Source organism: Egretta garzetta, unplaced genomic scaffold (genome assembly GCF_000687185.1).
Source record: "Egretta garzetta isolate BGI_Z169 unplaced genomic scaffold, ASM68718v1 scaffold47, whole genome shotgun sequence".
Taxonomy (NCBI): domain Eukaryota; kingdom Metazoa; phylum Chordata; class Aves; order Pelecaniformes; family Ardeidae; genus Egretta; species Egretta garzetta.
The window spans coordinates 117,578-129,053 of NW_009260179.1; the positions used below are offsets into that span (position 1 = coordinate 117,578).

At 39.0% G+C, this 11,476-nt stretch overlaps 1 protein-coding gene across 1 annotated transcript in view; it reads left to right on the top strand.

Moving 5' to 3' along the window:
* Positions 1–11,476, top strand: part of PI4KA (phosphatidylinositol 4-kinase alpha) — a 59,115-nt gene that overhangs the window by 45,503 nt on the left and 2,136 nt on the right. The window contains exons 43-55 of the mRNA XM_035897203.1: positions 383–436; positions 1,685–1,805; positions 2,109–2,238; positions 4,365–4,435; positions 5,302–5,374; positions 5,494–5,564; positions 6,165–6,274; positions 6,891–6,995; positions 7,458–7,583; positions 7,894–8,014; positions 8,693–8,852; positions 10,086–10,175; positions 10,996–11,079. Of these exons, the coding sequence (XP_035753096.1) occupies positions 383–436; positions 1,685–1,805; positions 2,109–2,238; positions 4,365–4,435; positions 5,302–5,374; positions 5,494–5,564; positions 6,165–6,274; positions 6,891–6,995; positions 7,458–7,583; positions 7,894–8,014; positions 8,693–8,852; positions 10,086–10,175; positions 10,996–11,079 (1,316 nt within the window). The remainder of the gene's footprint in view (positions 1–382; positions 437–1,684; positions 1,806–2,108; positions 2,239–4,364; positions 4,436–5,301; positions 5,375–5,493; positions 5,565–6,164; positions 6,275–6,890; positions 6,996–7,457; positions 7,584–7,893; positions 8,015–8,692; positions 8,853–10,085; positions 10,176–10,995; positions 11,080–11,476) is intronic.

The window sequence follows — 11,476 nt, forward strand, 5'->3', positions numbered from 1 at the left end:
GATGAAAAGTTAAAGTTGATTGTCCCACATAATACTGGCTCATGTACTTGCAACTTTTTTGCTGTAAATCACACCAGGCTGAATTCTTCAGACTGCTCTTCTCAAATTGTTCCTTCTGAATCTTCTGTCAGTGGAAAGGCGTTTCTTCTAAAGCAGCAGAAGGCTGGATTTTTAACACTTGTCAGATTTGTGTGAGGACTGTAAAATACATTGTTATTAATGATATTTTTGAAGGGAGTAACTGGACAGAAAATACTTTGATTTGAGGAGGTGGCATATCTCTAGTTTAAAATAAAGAGGCAGTGGTACTTTCTTCAACTACTAAACAATACCAACTACTAACACAATAACAATAAAAACCCTGCCATCTTTTCTCTTTCAGGATGCCATTTTATTCTACATTCCACAGATTGTGCAGGCACTTCGATATGACAAGGTGAGAATATGAAACAGCTGCATATGAACAAAACAGATTTTTAAAGCAGCTTTTAGACTTAAAACTGCAAATAAGACAAAATTTAAGCTTAAACTAATGCTGCTTATTATTGTCCTATATCTAATACATAGAAGAAAAATTATTGTCTCTAGAGGCTGGCTTGCTTTGGATACACCTTTTCATGAACAGGTAAACTTGAGAAACCAGAGGCTATGTAGCTCATCTGTCAGGAGAGAGATTTCGTTATGGGAAACCCCAGATGAGGACTCTGTCTCATTAAAGCTTTTGAAGGTCTGCACGAGACAAGCAGTAATGAAATTAAATCACTATCCTTAATCACTTTGCTGTGGAGTTAATCAGAGAAGACATGGGGGGGGGAGGGGGTGTTTGTGCTCCATTGTGTATATGAAATAGGATCTTAGCTTCATCTTACAGAAGCCAGAAGTAAAGCTTGACAACCAAGTTTAGAGTTCATTAATGTGAGATCATTGTTATCTGCCCACAACGTATGTGAACTCTGGTCGGTGCATTATTTTCAGGTGAAGACATCCCCAGCCAGTAGTGTAGGTGACTGTATATTGTTATTCCGTGAGAACTTTGCATAGATAAGTATCCTCTGCATGCAAAGCGTGTACATCAGACATCTTGTCTGTTAATATCCGTCAAGCATAGAAACATCTACAGACTACAGAAGTGGCTGCAAGTAAAGAGAATACAGCTTCTGGAATGAGTAGGATTCCCTTGTACACTTCAACTTCTTTTGTAAATTTGTTCTTGTTTTTCTGGAATTTCTGTAGAACTGTGCCAGCACGTGCAGTTCTTGCTACCAAAATGTGCAGTCCCTATGACACAGTCTAGATTTCTGGTATTACAGGAGCATTTAGTGATGCCAAGCAAGGCCAATATGTGTATTGCACTGTGCCTTGTACGCAGGAGATGCCCAAAGCTCAAAGAGATTTGAAATTCAAATAGAACAGATAGAAAATGGCACAGAGGTGGGGAGAAGGTTGGTTAGAATAACGACATAGGTCAGTGATAAAGCTGAAAACAGTTTAGGTCAGTTCACTACCTGTTAAAATACACTGTCATTCTTCAGAGGTCTTCTTGGGAATATGAATGAGAGTGTAGAGGTCTTCTTTCCATCCATTAATATTTTTGAGTTTGAAGAATAGCTGTTAGAAGCAGTAGTACCAAGTCTGCTGGAGTTGTAATGATCTTTGATCCTTACTGGACTGGGTATGGTTGCAGATGGGTTACGTTAGAGAATACATCCTGTGGGCAGCTGCCAAATCCCAGCTCTTGGCTCACCAATTCATCTGGAACATGAAAACTAATATCTACCTGGATGAAGAAGGACACCAAAAAGACCGTGAGTGCTTTAAAATATAATCTAGTTTGACTCCTTTCCTTGTCTCAGTTCAGACTAAATGTCCTTCCTGCTTCTCTCTTGGCAGGAGGAATGCTTTTAGCTAGGAACTTCTCTTTCGTTTGTAGAGGTAGGGCCCATTCTGTAGAAGTGTTCTACCTGACTGAATGCATCAAAACAGATGCAGCAATGTTTCCATCAGTACCTTTCTTTGAGTACTATCCAAAGGTGGCTATTTCCATCACCCATATCATTTAGCTTTCTGAAATAAGCTTCTGACACAAATGCTTCCCTTTTCGCATGCAGCTGACATTGGGGAGCTTCTGGAGCAGCTAGTAGAGGAGATAACTGGCTCGTTATCTGGCCCAGCCAAGGAGTTCTACCAACGGGAATTTGATTTCTTTAATAAAATCACCAATGTTTCAGCCATTATCAAGTAAGTATTGTGCTTCAGAAATTGCGCTCTGGGGCTCACTGTTCTGTTAATCACCAGCATCCTGATTAAGATGCTAAGTTGCTTTTAGGAGTATTGGGACAGTATTTTCAGGAAAAAAAGAGTTAATTACTTACAGGATAAGAAAAGGATTTTTTTTTTCCTGGAATGTAACTTCAGAGTTGTAGTAGGATGCAAAAGCTCATTTTAGTTTGACTTTTAGGGATAATTCATATCTGCCCTGATCTTAGGACTTGTGTTTTTGAGCTAGCAGTCTGTCTGATACAGCTATAACTTTTTCCTTTGGAAGTAGATGATTCTAAACTTAAGTTCAAGTTTTTAATCTGATTTTATCAAATACATTGTGGTCGGGTAATAGTGGAATGAGGTTCCATAGAACAGTGCATTGATACAGGAATGGAATTGGTAAAGAAATTGGTGCTCTTGTTCTAGTTGAAAACCCATCAGTCTAGTTGTCACCTGCATCATTAATTTGGCTTTTTGGATATGCTGCCAGTGTTCTGTGGAACAGTAAGCAGAGCTTGACTCATGCAGGAAAAACAGCACTTCTCTGTTCATGTCAGATTAACTGTCATTTTTTTTTCATATTATAACTTGTTATCAACATTTTATGTGGAGTTTAAAAACAAAACAAAAAAAACTTCACAAAGCCCAAACCCCTCAATCATAGGTGAATGGTTTTCCTTCTACTAAAATGCCATGAAATTGTTTTTTCCTCTTCTCAAAGCAATTTCATCGTGCAATGTAATACAAAGATGATTGTTCTTTATGCATATATGTCTTCTTCCTTCATTCCTAAATTGTGGTTATGGAGAAAAATTTGGTGTCATAAACATTGGATTATTGATCTCTTAAAACTGAAAGTCCTGCTCAGAGAGATTCTCACTGTTGACTCTAAGTGCGATAGGTGATTTAACTTCTATAAAGCTTGCCAGTGGATGGCAGCAGCTCAGCACACAAGCTCAAAGTCTGTAAGTGTGGTTTCACTGCATATTTTTAAAACATTCTCTGGTGTATGAAAGTATTTGAAAGTCATATAAAATGTATTTCCTGGAACATACCTCCTTTAAAATGAAGCTTTGCAAACCACCAGTATAAGGACATCCGGCTGAAGGACACTTACATCACAGAAACGATCAACTATTAGGTGCCTTCTGTGTGCATGTTGAGATGTTTTCACTCAGTAGGATGAGTTAAAAGCGGGGGTTAGGATCTGAAAATCTTGATATTTAGAATGAAATCAATCCACTCTTGGTGTGAAGTCATAATTAAGCAACTCATAATAATTGTGCTTTGCAAGCATTGCTTTTTGCACCCTAGCCTTAAAATGAATCTGTTCTTTGTGCATCTCCAGTGTAAAGACAGCATAGAGGAGATGCTGTTTGCTTTGTAGATGGCATAAATGAATAAATGCATAATCTGTGATGATTTCATTATCTTAAGTGTTACGTTGCTGCTTCAGTAATCTGGACTGCTTAAAACCGGAGCATACCTTTCGGTTGCATGCTGCTACTCCAGGTGAGCATGCAGTTGTGTGACTGACTTCAGTAGATGGTTAACACAAGTGCCTGTGCAAATTGGGTAATTGTACGTACTAATCGTTAACCGTGTTACCAATTATCCAGTTGACACCTGCAGTCGTGCTAAGTATGTGAACAAATTAGGCGTGTAATTGCATAGGCATTCTGCTGGCTTGTCCTTTTCCAGTTAGCAATGTTCCTATTCTAGAATAAGTTCCACAAGGAAAAATTATATTGCTATAACTATAGAGATGCTTACAAAGGTATAATTACACTCAAATTTCTATATAAGGAAGAGCCTTCATTTGTTTCATTCACATCTCTTATGCTGTTTGGGTTTGTCAACAACCTGTGTGTCAAATCGATGTTAAATCTACAAAGCAAAGACTATAACCTCCCTTAGGACAGAAAATGTTCTGGTTAGGTGTTGAGCCTGTAAGCTCTGTAGAAGTGGTGCAGTAAGAGATTTTTGTCGTTACAGGAAGAAACATTTTTTGTCAATTTTGTATAAATTTGAAACAAATTTGAGGCTAGTACGTAGAATAATATATAGCATGCAGATAAATAAAATACCGTTCATCATTCTAGGCCATTCCCTAAAGGAGATGAAAGAAAGAAAGCTTGTTTGAGTGCTCTATCTGAGGTGAAAGTGCAGCCTGGTAAGAACTGATTTAATCGTGTAATATAGCGGGCTTTGTGCATTCAGCATGAGAACTGTATTTGCTGCAAGCAGATCTTGAAATCTCTGCAAGTGGCAGCCCTCAGTTTTGGCGCTGGTGGCTGTTCTTCTGTTACAGTTAGGATTGTTTCTCTTGAAACAATTCAAATATTTTTACCGACCCGCTAATTTCTATACGGTGCATCAAAACTTGCCCAAGAGCAAGTTAGATAATGCACATCATGGATGAAAGTAGAAATATATGTCAGAAGAGGGAAGATAAAAAAGCACTTTTTCTTCGGACCACCTTCTTTTTTAAAAAGATGAGGCACTTTTGAGAAGTTCTGTTATTTTGAGAATGAAGCATGTCTGGTTCCTTTTATTCTCCTTTTTCTCCTATGAGGCGTTCCCTTGAAATACCATTGTCTGAAGGTCCTTACAAACCTTGAACATGTGATTTCCCAATCTGAATCTTCTCTTTAAAATGGAGTTTGATGAAAGCTTTTCCCAATCTCCAACAAGTCTCAATTCTCCTACCATGTGCTGGTTGCTAACGGCCCTTCCTAGTGCACTGGGGCATACTGCCACATCGTCCTAGGGACCATTGCAAGAGAAGTCCTCTCTGTACATTTCTGTGGTACAGATTCTGCACTATTAGTTCAAAACTGTATTTTATTCATTTCTGGCTATCACGCACTAATGCAAAGGATACGGCATCCTTCGTGGCTCACAGACAGTAGTCTCTTAACATTTTATTTAATTCAAAACCATGTACTGAAGTTACAGACACTATCATCAGTTACTCTCCAGCTTGCATTGTCATGCTGGTCGATGGATTTGTTCTCAGCTGTCTGCTCCATTTTGCAGGCTGTTACTTGCCCAGCAATCCTGAAGCTATTGTTCTGGACATTGATTACAAATCAGGAACTCCTATGCAGAGGTACCATGCTCTTGTTATGTTCTCCCATTAAGTTAATTCATGATATTTATGTATTCTTCTAGAAATTCTTGTTTGGTTGACTTGCACTCATCATAATTTTTATTTTTATTACAATTTAGTGCAGCAAAAGCGCCCTACCTGGCCAAATTTAAAGTGAAACGATGTGGAGTTAGTGAGCTTGAAAAAGAAGGTTAGTAACTGCATCTTAATCACTGGCACTGCTAATTGGGAGTCAGCAATTCCTTTAAAATCACCTGCTGTTAGTGACCTGTACTGCTGCGGTAAAATATTTCCATGCTGAACTTTATCTGCAATGTTTTGACTCAGAAATGAAACTGGATCAAAGGAAGAGAGAAGAAAATTCTTAAAACTTCAATCCATTTTTTGCCTTTTTGGGGTTTTTTTAAATCCCAGGAAGCAAGCCACATAGGTATCTTGAAGAAATGTGAACAGTTACTTTAGACTAACATATAAATTGATTGCCTTTCCCTGGTTTTAAGGCTGTAGCAGGCTCCAGGCTTTGGCAGTTTTTTCTCATAATAAATTTTGTGGGGTGCTCTAGCTGACTGGCTTAATGCAATTCAGGCATTTATCAGTTAAATCATGAACTCTATTTTGATATGTTCCAGTGGAAAAAGAGAACTATCTTATGGCATTCACCTTGCAAGGCAGAAATATCTCTAGGGCACCTGCACTGAAACGTTCTGTTTTTAAGTGCAGAGGTCTTGCCTTGATAGAAAGTTACTAATTAAAGCCTGTGTCTGGGTTTTGCTTTGTACTCTTCTTGCAGGTCTGCGTTGTCGTTCTGATTCCATAGATGAAAGTGCAGAAGAAGGGGTGGACAGTAAGAAAATCTGTTGGCAGGCAGCTATCTTTAAAGTGGGCGACGACTGCAGACAGGTACAAAGCCATCAGGCTTTGCAGTTATAGAAGACAGATTTGTAGGTGACAGTATGTAAGCAGAAAATAATTCTAGTAGAGAAATATTTTTCTTTGGAATTTTGAGAATCTCCACTAGTTATGGGCTGAGGGAGAGAACTGTGTTGTACCACTAGAGGAAATTCTGGTTTGGAAATAAAAGGCCATTCTGTCGAGACAGTTTACCGTGACTTAACATTATTTTTCAGAGTTTATGTTTCGATTGAGCTATTGGTAACATAGCAGTAGTTTACAAGGTGGTATCTTGTACATTGGAATTTGATTGGTTTTCATTAAGTGGGAATGCTAGCTATTATCCCTGGAGTTACTAGTTGCCCTCTTATCAAAGAGTGATGGAAAAGTTTGTTCTTCATAGGTCAGCAGTTAAATCTTCAGTGTTGCTTACTACCCAGTTAAATAGCATTTATATTTTCCCTTTTTGATTTCCCCCAGAGCCACAGTGCATGCACAAGCACACATCTGCAGACCTGCTGGGGTAGCTTAACATTCACTTCAGAGTTCTTCAGAGCATTTTTGTAATCTGACTTATGATCCATAACCCCTGTAATGCTTGTGCAATTTTTTTCTTGTATAACAGGACATGTTAGCTTTACAAATCATCGATCTCTTCAAGAACATATTTCAGCTGGTAGGCCTGGATCTCTTTGTGTTTCCATACAGAGTGGTGGCCACAGCTCCTGGGGTAAGTGGGCAATTAACTGTACTGCTGTAGAAAATAGTTCCTAATTAAAAAAGACTTTCTCTTCCAGCACATATAAAAATTTCATACTGCAAGGAAATACTGCCCACATCACTTACGCCAAATATTTGGAGTACTAGCAACAAAAAGAGTCTTTCCTCTCCTGCTTCCTGCTTTTCTAAAGTTTTGGCTCTGAAATTTTGCTGCCTGTGGTTATTCATGTTGTTTGATTTTTGGGACTGCATTGTGCAAATCAGTGGAAAGTCACAGAGCTTGTCTTATGTTGCATGGAAATCCTAAAAAAAATGGATCTACTTTTTTTAATGAATAAACTAGAAATTTTGTATTCAGTGATCTGTAGGCTTCCCCACATTTCCTAGGGGACCTGTATGACTGCCAAGAACCATGAACAAAATGTATGTTGGGAGTGTGCTTTACAGACCTGTTTCTCTTCTTCCCCTTCAGTGCGGTGTTATTGAATGCATTCCTGACTGCACATCCCGTGACCAGCTGGGCAGGCAGACAGACTTTGGGATGTATGATTACTTTACAAGGCAATATGGAGATGAGTCTACCCTTGCATTCCAGAAGGTAAAATATCAGCTGGCAAGCACAGCAAAATCTCAACTGAGAAACATTCTAGCTATAAGAAATAATGACAAATAATTGGATAATGACTACCATAATGCTGTATCTGGTTTCTGATGCTGATAATCCATTTGAGTTACCTAAAGAAGTTACTGCAGCTGTAGATGTATGGAGAATATCATTGAACATTGCTTCAAACTAATCATGAATGGAAAAAAAGAAAAAAAACTTTGTTCAGCTATATCTGCTCCTGGGATGGAGAGTTATTAAATTCTCTGTTCTTCTGATTTGTTTGAACTTCTTGTTTGTACAGGCTCGCTATAATTTCATCCGCAGTATGGCTGCGTATAGTCTTCTCCTGTTTCTGCTCCAGATTAAAGACAGACATAATGGCAACATCATGCTGGACAAAAAGGGACACATCATTCATATTGGTCAGTCATATCCACATTCGAATTTCAGTAGTTACCTTTTCCTTCTGCTGTAAAGTATTGCTCATAGAAGACAGTAAGCCATTTCCCACTTGAGATCGGTCTATGTCCTGATTTCACAGTTTGCAAATATGTGTGGGATTTTTCATGCCTGTTCAGCATTGTACGTATGCTTGTGGTGGCTGCTCCTGTGTAAATTTAGCTTTGCGAAGTTTTACCAGCTTCAGGAAAGTATATGCACATACACGTATGGATTATGCACGTTTACGTACTTACGCATTCATGCATACATATATATGTGTGCATATATATGTATAAATATATAAATGTATCTTTGGGTTCCTTTATCACTGTATAGGTATGAATTAAATTTGACAAGTACATTTATATAATTGGGTGAGGCTGTAACCTCTGCTTTAGCTTTGCTTTTCTGGAACCGCACAGGTGTTTCAACACAGAGTTTATTTGATGTCATCATTCTTGCGTCCAGTCTAATGTGATGGTGATGATTCTTTTCTTGGTGTTCTTACACTTCACCAAAGCTTTTTTCCAATTGGAGTCAAAATGTTGGTAGAAAAGTAGGTATTAATATGGGAAAGCCATCTCTCCTTTCTTCTGTCAGCTTTGACAGTGCACAATTAACCAACAAAGTTTATGAGGCAGCTTATCTTTTGTGCACAGATTTTGGATTCATGTTTGAAAGCTCACCTGGTGGAAATCTGGGCTGGGAGCCTGACATTAAGCTGACTGATGAGATGGTGATGATAATGGGAGGAAAAATGGAGGCAACTCCGTTCAAATGGTTCATGGAGATGTGTGTCAGAGGCTATCTGGCCGTCAGGTAAGGTGTTCTTAACTGCTCAGAACTGCTTGCATGCCTAAGACCAGGTGAGAAGATGAATAATAATAAACATTTCTCTGTAGGGGGTCTGAGCCTGTCAGACTGTCCTGGTACAACTTGCAAACTTCGAAAACAAGTTAATAATCCTGCACTTCTACAGCCTAACTTTGTGGGGTTTTTTTCTGTTCTTAAGTTATATTTGAAAATTGTATGTATTATATTCAATTTATAAATGCGATGTTACATGCATTCCCTCACACGATTTAGTAGGCTGTTAAAACTTCGCAGTAAGGAACTACAGAGAATCAAAATCTTTCTTGTTTTCCCAGATAGGACAATCATTGATCCCCATTTCAGTTAGAGTTAATTAGGCAGGAGATGTGAAAAAGTGCTACAATTTTCTGATGTAAAATATGCAGCGGTTTTGGTAGTTCAGCTCTGCAGCAGTGATTGGCAGCCAGTGACAGTAAAGACTTGCAACTTTACCTCGCTCCATACCAAGCAAACCGGCTTAGCTTTAACATGCAGGAGCACTAATAAATCTATCTGAAGAGGATGTTGCATGTGGGTAGGAGGACAGTACAGTAGAGTCCAGATAAAAGCTCATTCTGTCACGAGTATAAACTATTACTGATGTTACCTTACAGAACCAAAGTTTCCTCAGCTAGTAGCCCCTGAAGGGGCTGCTTGGAGTCAAGATCAAGTTGGTTTGTTGAAGAGGGAACAGTCTGGAGAAAATTCTGTGTCAAGGCAAAAATGTCACCCAAGTAGTAGAGTAATAGCTTGGTAGGTAATAAATTTTCTGAGTGGGAGAAGAGAAGCTGGGCTGATGTAGCAAAGAATTACACAGAGTAATTAGGAATTAGAAGATAAGCTCTTACTGTGGTATGGCTGGTTTCAGCCTTTTGTACTGTTTTGATGCACTGATTCACCTTTCTGATGCCAAAGAAATGTTGTTTACTGAAGCATTGCTTTGTATAATCCTCCTTGAGACTGTTCGTCTTGCAGCATTCTGAGTATCTGGTATTCAACATAAAGGAGTCAAATTTAATTAAAGTGACAGATTGCAAGCAATGGTGTAGCTCCACCAGCAAATATAAGAGGATTACATGTGTTGACTTAATTAAAGAAAAAGGTGTGATCCAGCTCGTTGAACTCCTCAGCTTGCCCGCTTTACCTACTAAGGCTGCAGAAATTTGAGTGCTGTAACCTTTTTGTCCTCTTTTTCTCTAGGCCCTATATGGATGCTGTCGTCTCTCTGGTTACACTGATGTTGGATACAGGGCTGCCCTGTTTCCGAGGGCAGACAATCAAGCTGTTGAAGTAAGTCAGCATATGTATGAACTGGAAAATGTTTGTATGTTCTTCACAGAATGCGTACTGTCACAACTTGTGCAGTGAGTAAAGTGTCATGCTACTCAAATATCTTAAATAGTAAAAATAGTAACTTTTGTTTATAGAATATCTCAGAAAGTAGGAATTCCAGAATTCTCATAGGATTAAGTTCAAGCTGCTCAGTGACTGCAAGTACGTGGATTATCTTCAAATTCGTAGGACTAGCTAAATAAGTCTGTTAAGGAAAGATCTGCTTTAATTGAGAGGTAATGTGTTACAGAGTCTGATGCCCTCTGAAATGCATCTTAAAATCTGTTCTACAGTGCTGAATGGGACTGTGTTGTAACATCCAACAGCTCAGGCAAATACAAATTCTAACGTGACACTTTAAACAGCCCTGCAGGTTTGTGCCTCCAGAGTTACCTCCAGACTGAGCAGAGTTAGCTCAGCATTTCCTGCGTGTAACTCCCTACAGTTTCCTAAAGATAAGTGCAGATTCATAAATTATGATGGGCTGGAGCTCAAGGTATTTTAAAGCAAGGTATTTTAAAAGCAGCAGCTGCCTAGGAGGAGGGATCTGTTGTTCCTAGACTAATACAAAGTTCACAGCCTCTGTCTCCACTATAAGACTAATGGCAAGTGCTTCTTAAAGCATTACATCGTTTGTACGAGGTAGTCTCACAAGAAATAGGTACTTGCAGCAAGTGACATCAGCACCTGGCTGAGCTTGTGCAAAGACACATTTCTGTCATGCTCAAAGGAAACCTCACTAATTTTGCTCTTGCTTTTTGTGGTTTTCTGCATATAGACACAGGTTCAGCCCCAACATGACTGAACGGGAGGCTGCAACTTTCATCATCAAGATCATCCAAAATTGTTTCCTCAGCAACAGGTTTGGCATCTATGCGTGTCTTCTCCCTATGGCTAAAGAACGGTCATCAAGCTTTGAGCAGAGCTAAAAAGCAGAGTTTTATCAGTCAGATACCAAACATTTTTGAGTTGTTGATACTTAGATAAGGCAGGATAGCAGCTTTGCTTCTGAACATGTTGCATCTCCTCCCTTTTACACTGGGAAGGAAGACTTAAGCCCAGGCTGGTGAAATAGCAAGGCTGGCTTGTCTAAAAAGTAGATTTTCTGTCAGAATGAATCTTTGGCCCAAAAGTTAAGCGTTTTGGCTCCTATGTTAGAGCATAGCCACACTGTGTACTATTAGGGTTATATGTCTAGTTGCGATATCCCCTTTATATAGGGTGAGGGTCACCTCTACGAATAAAGCAAAGAATGGTAT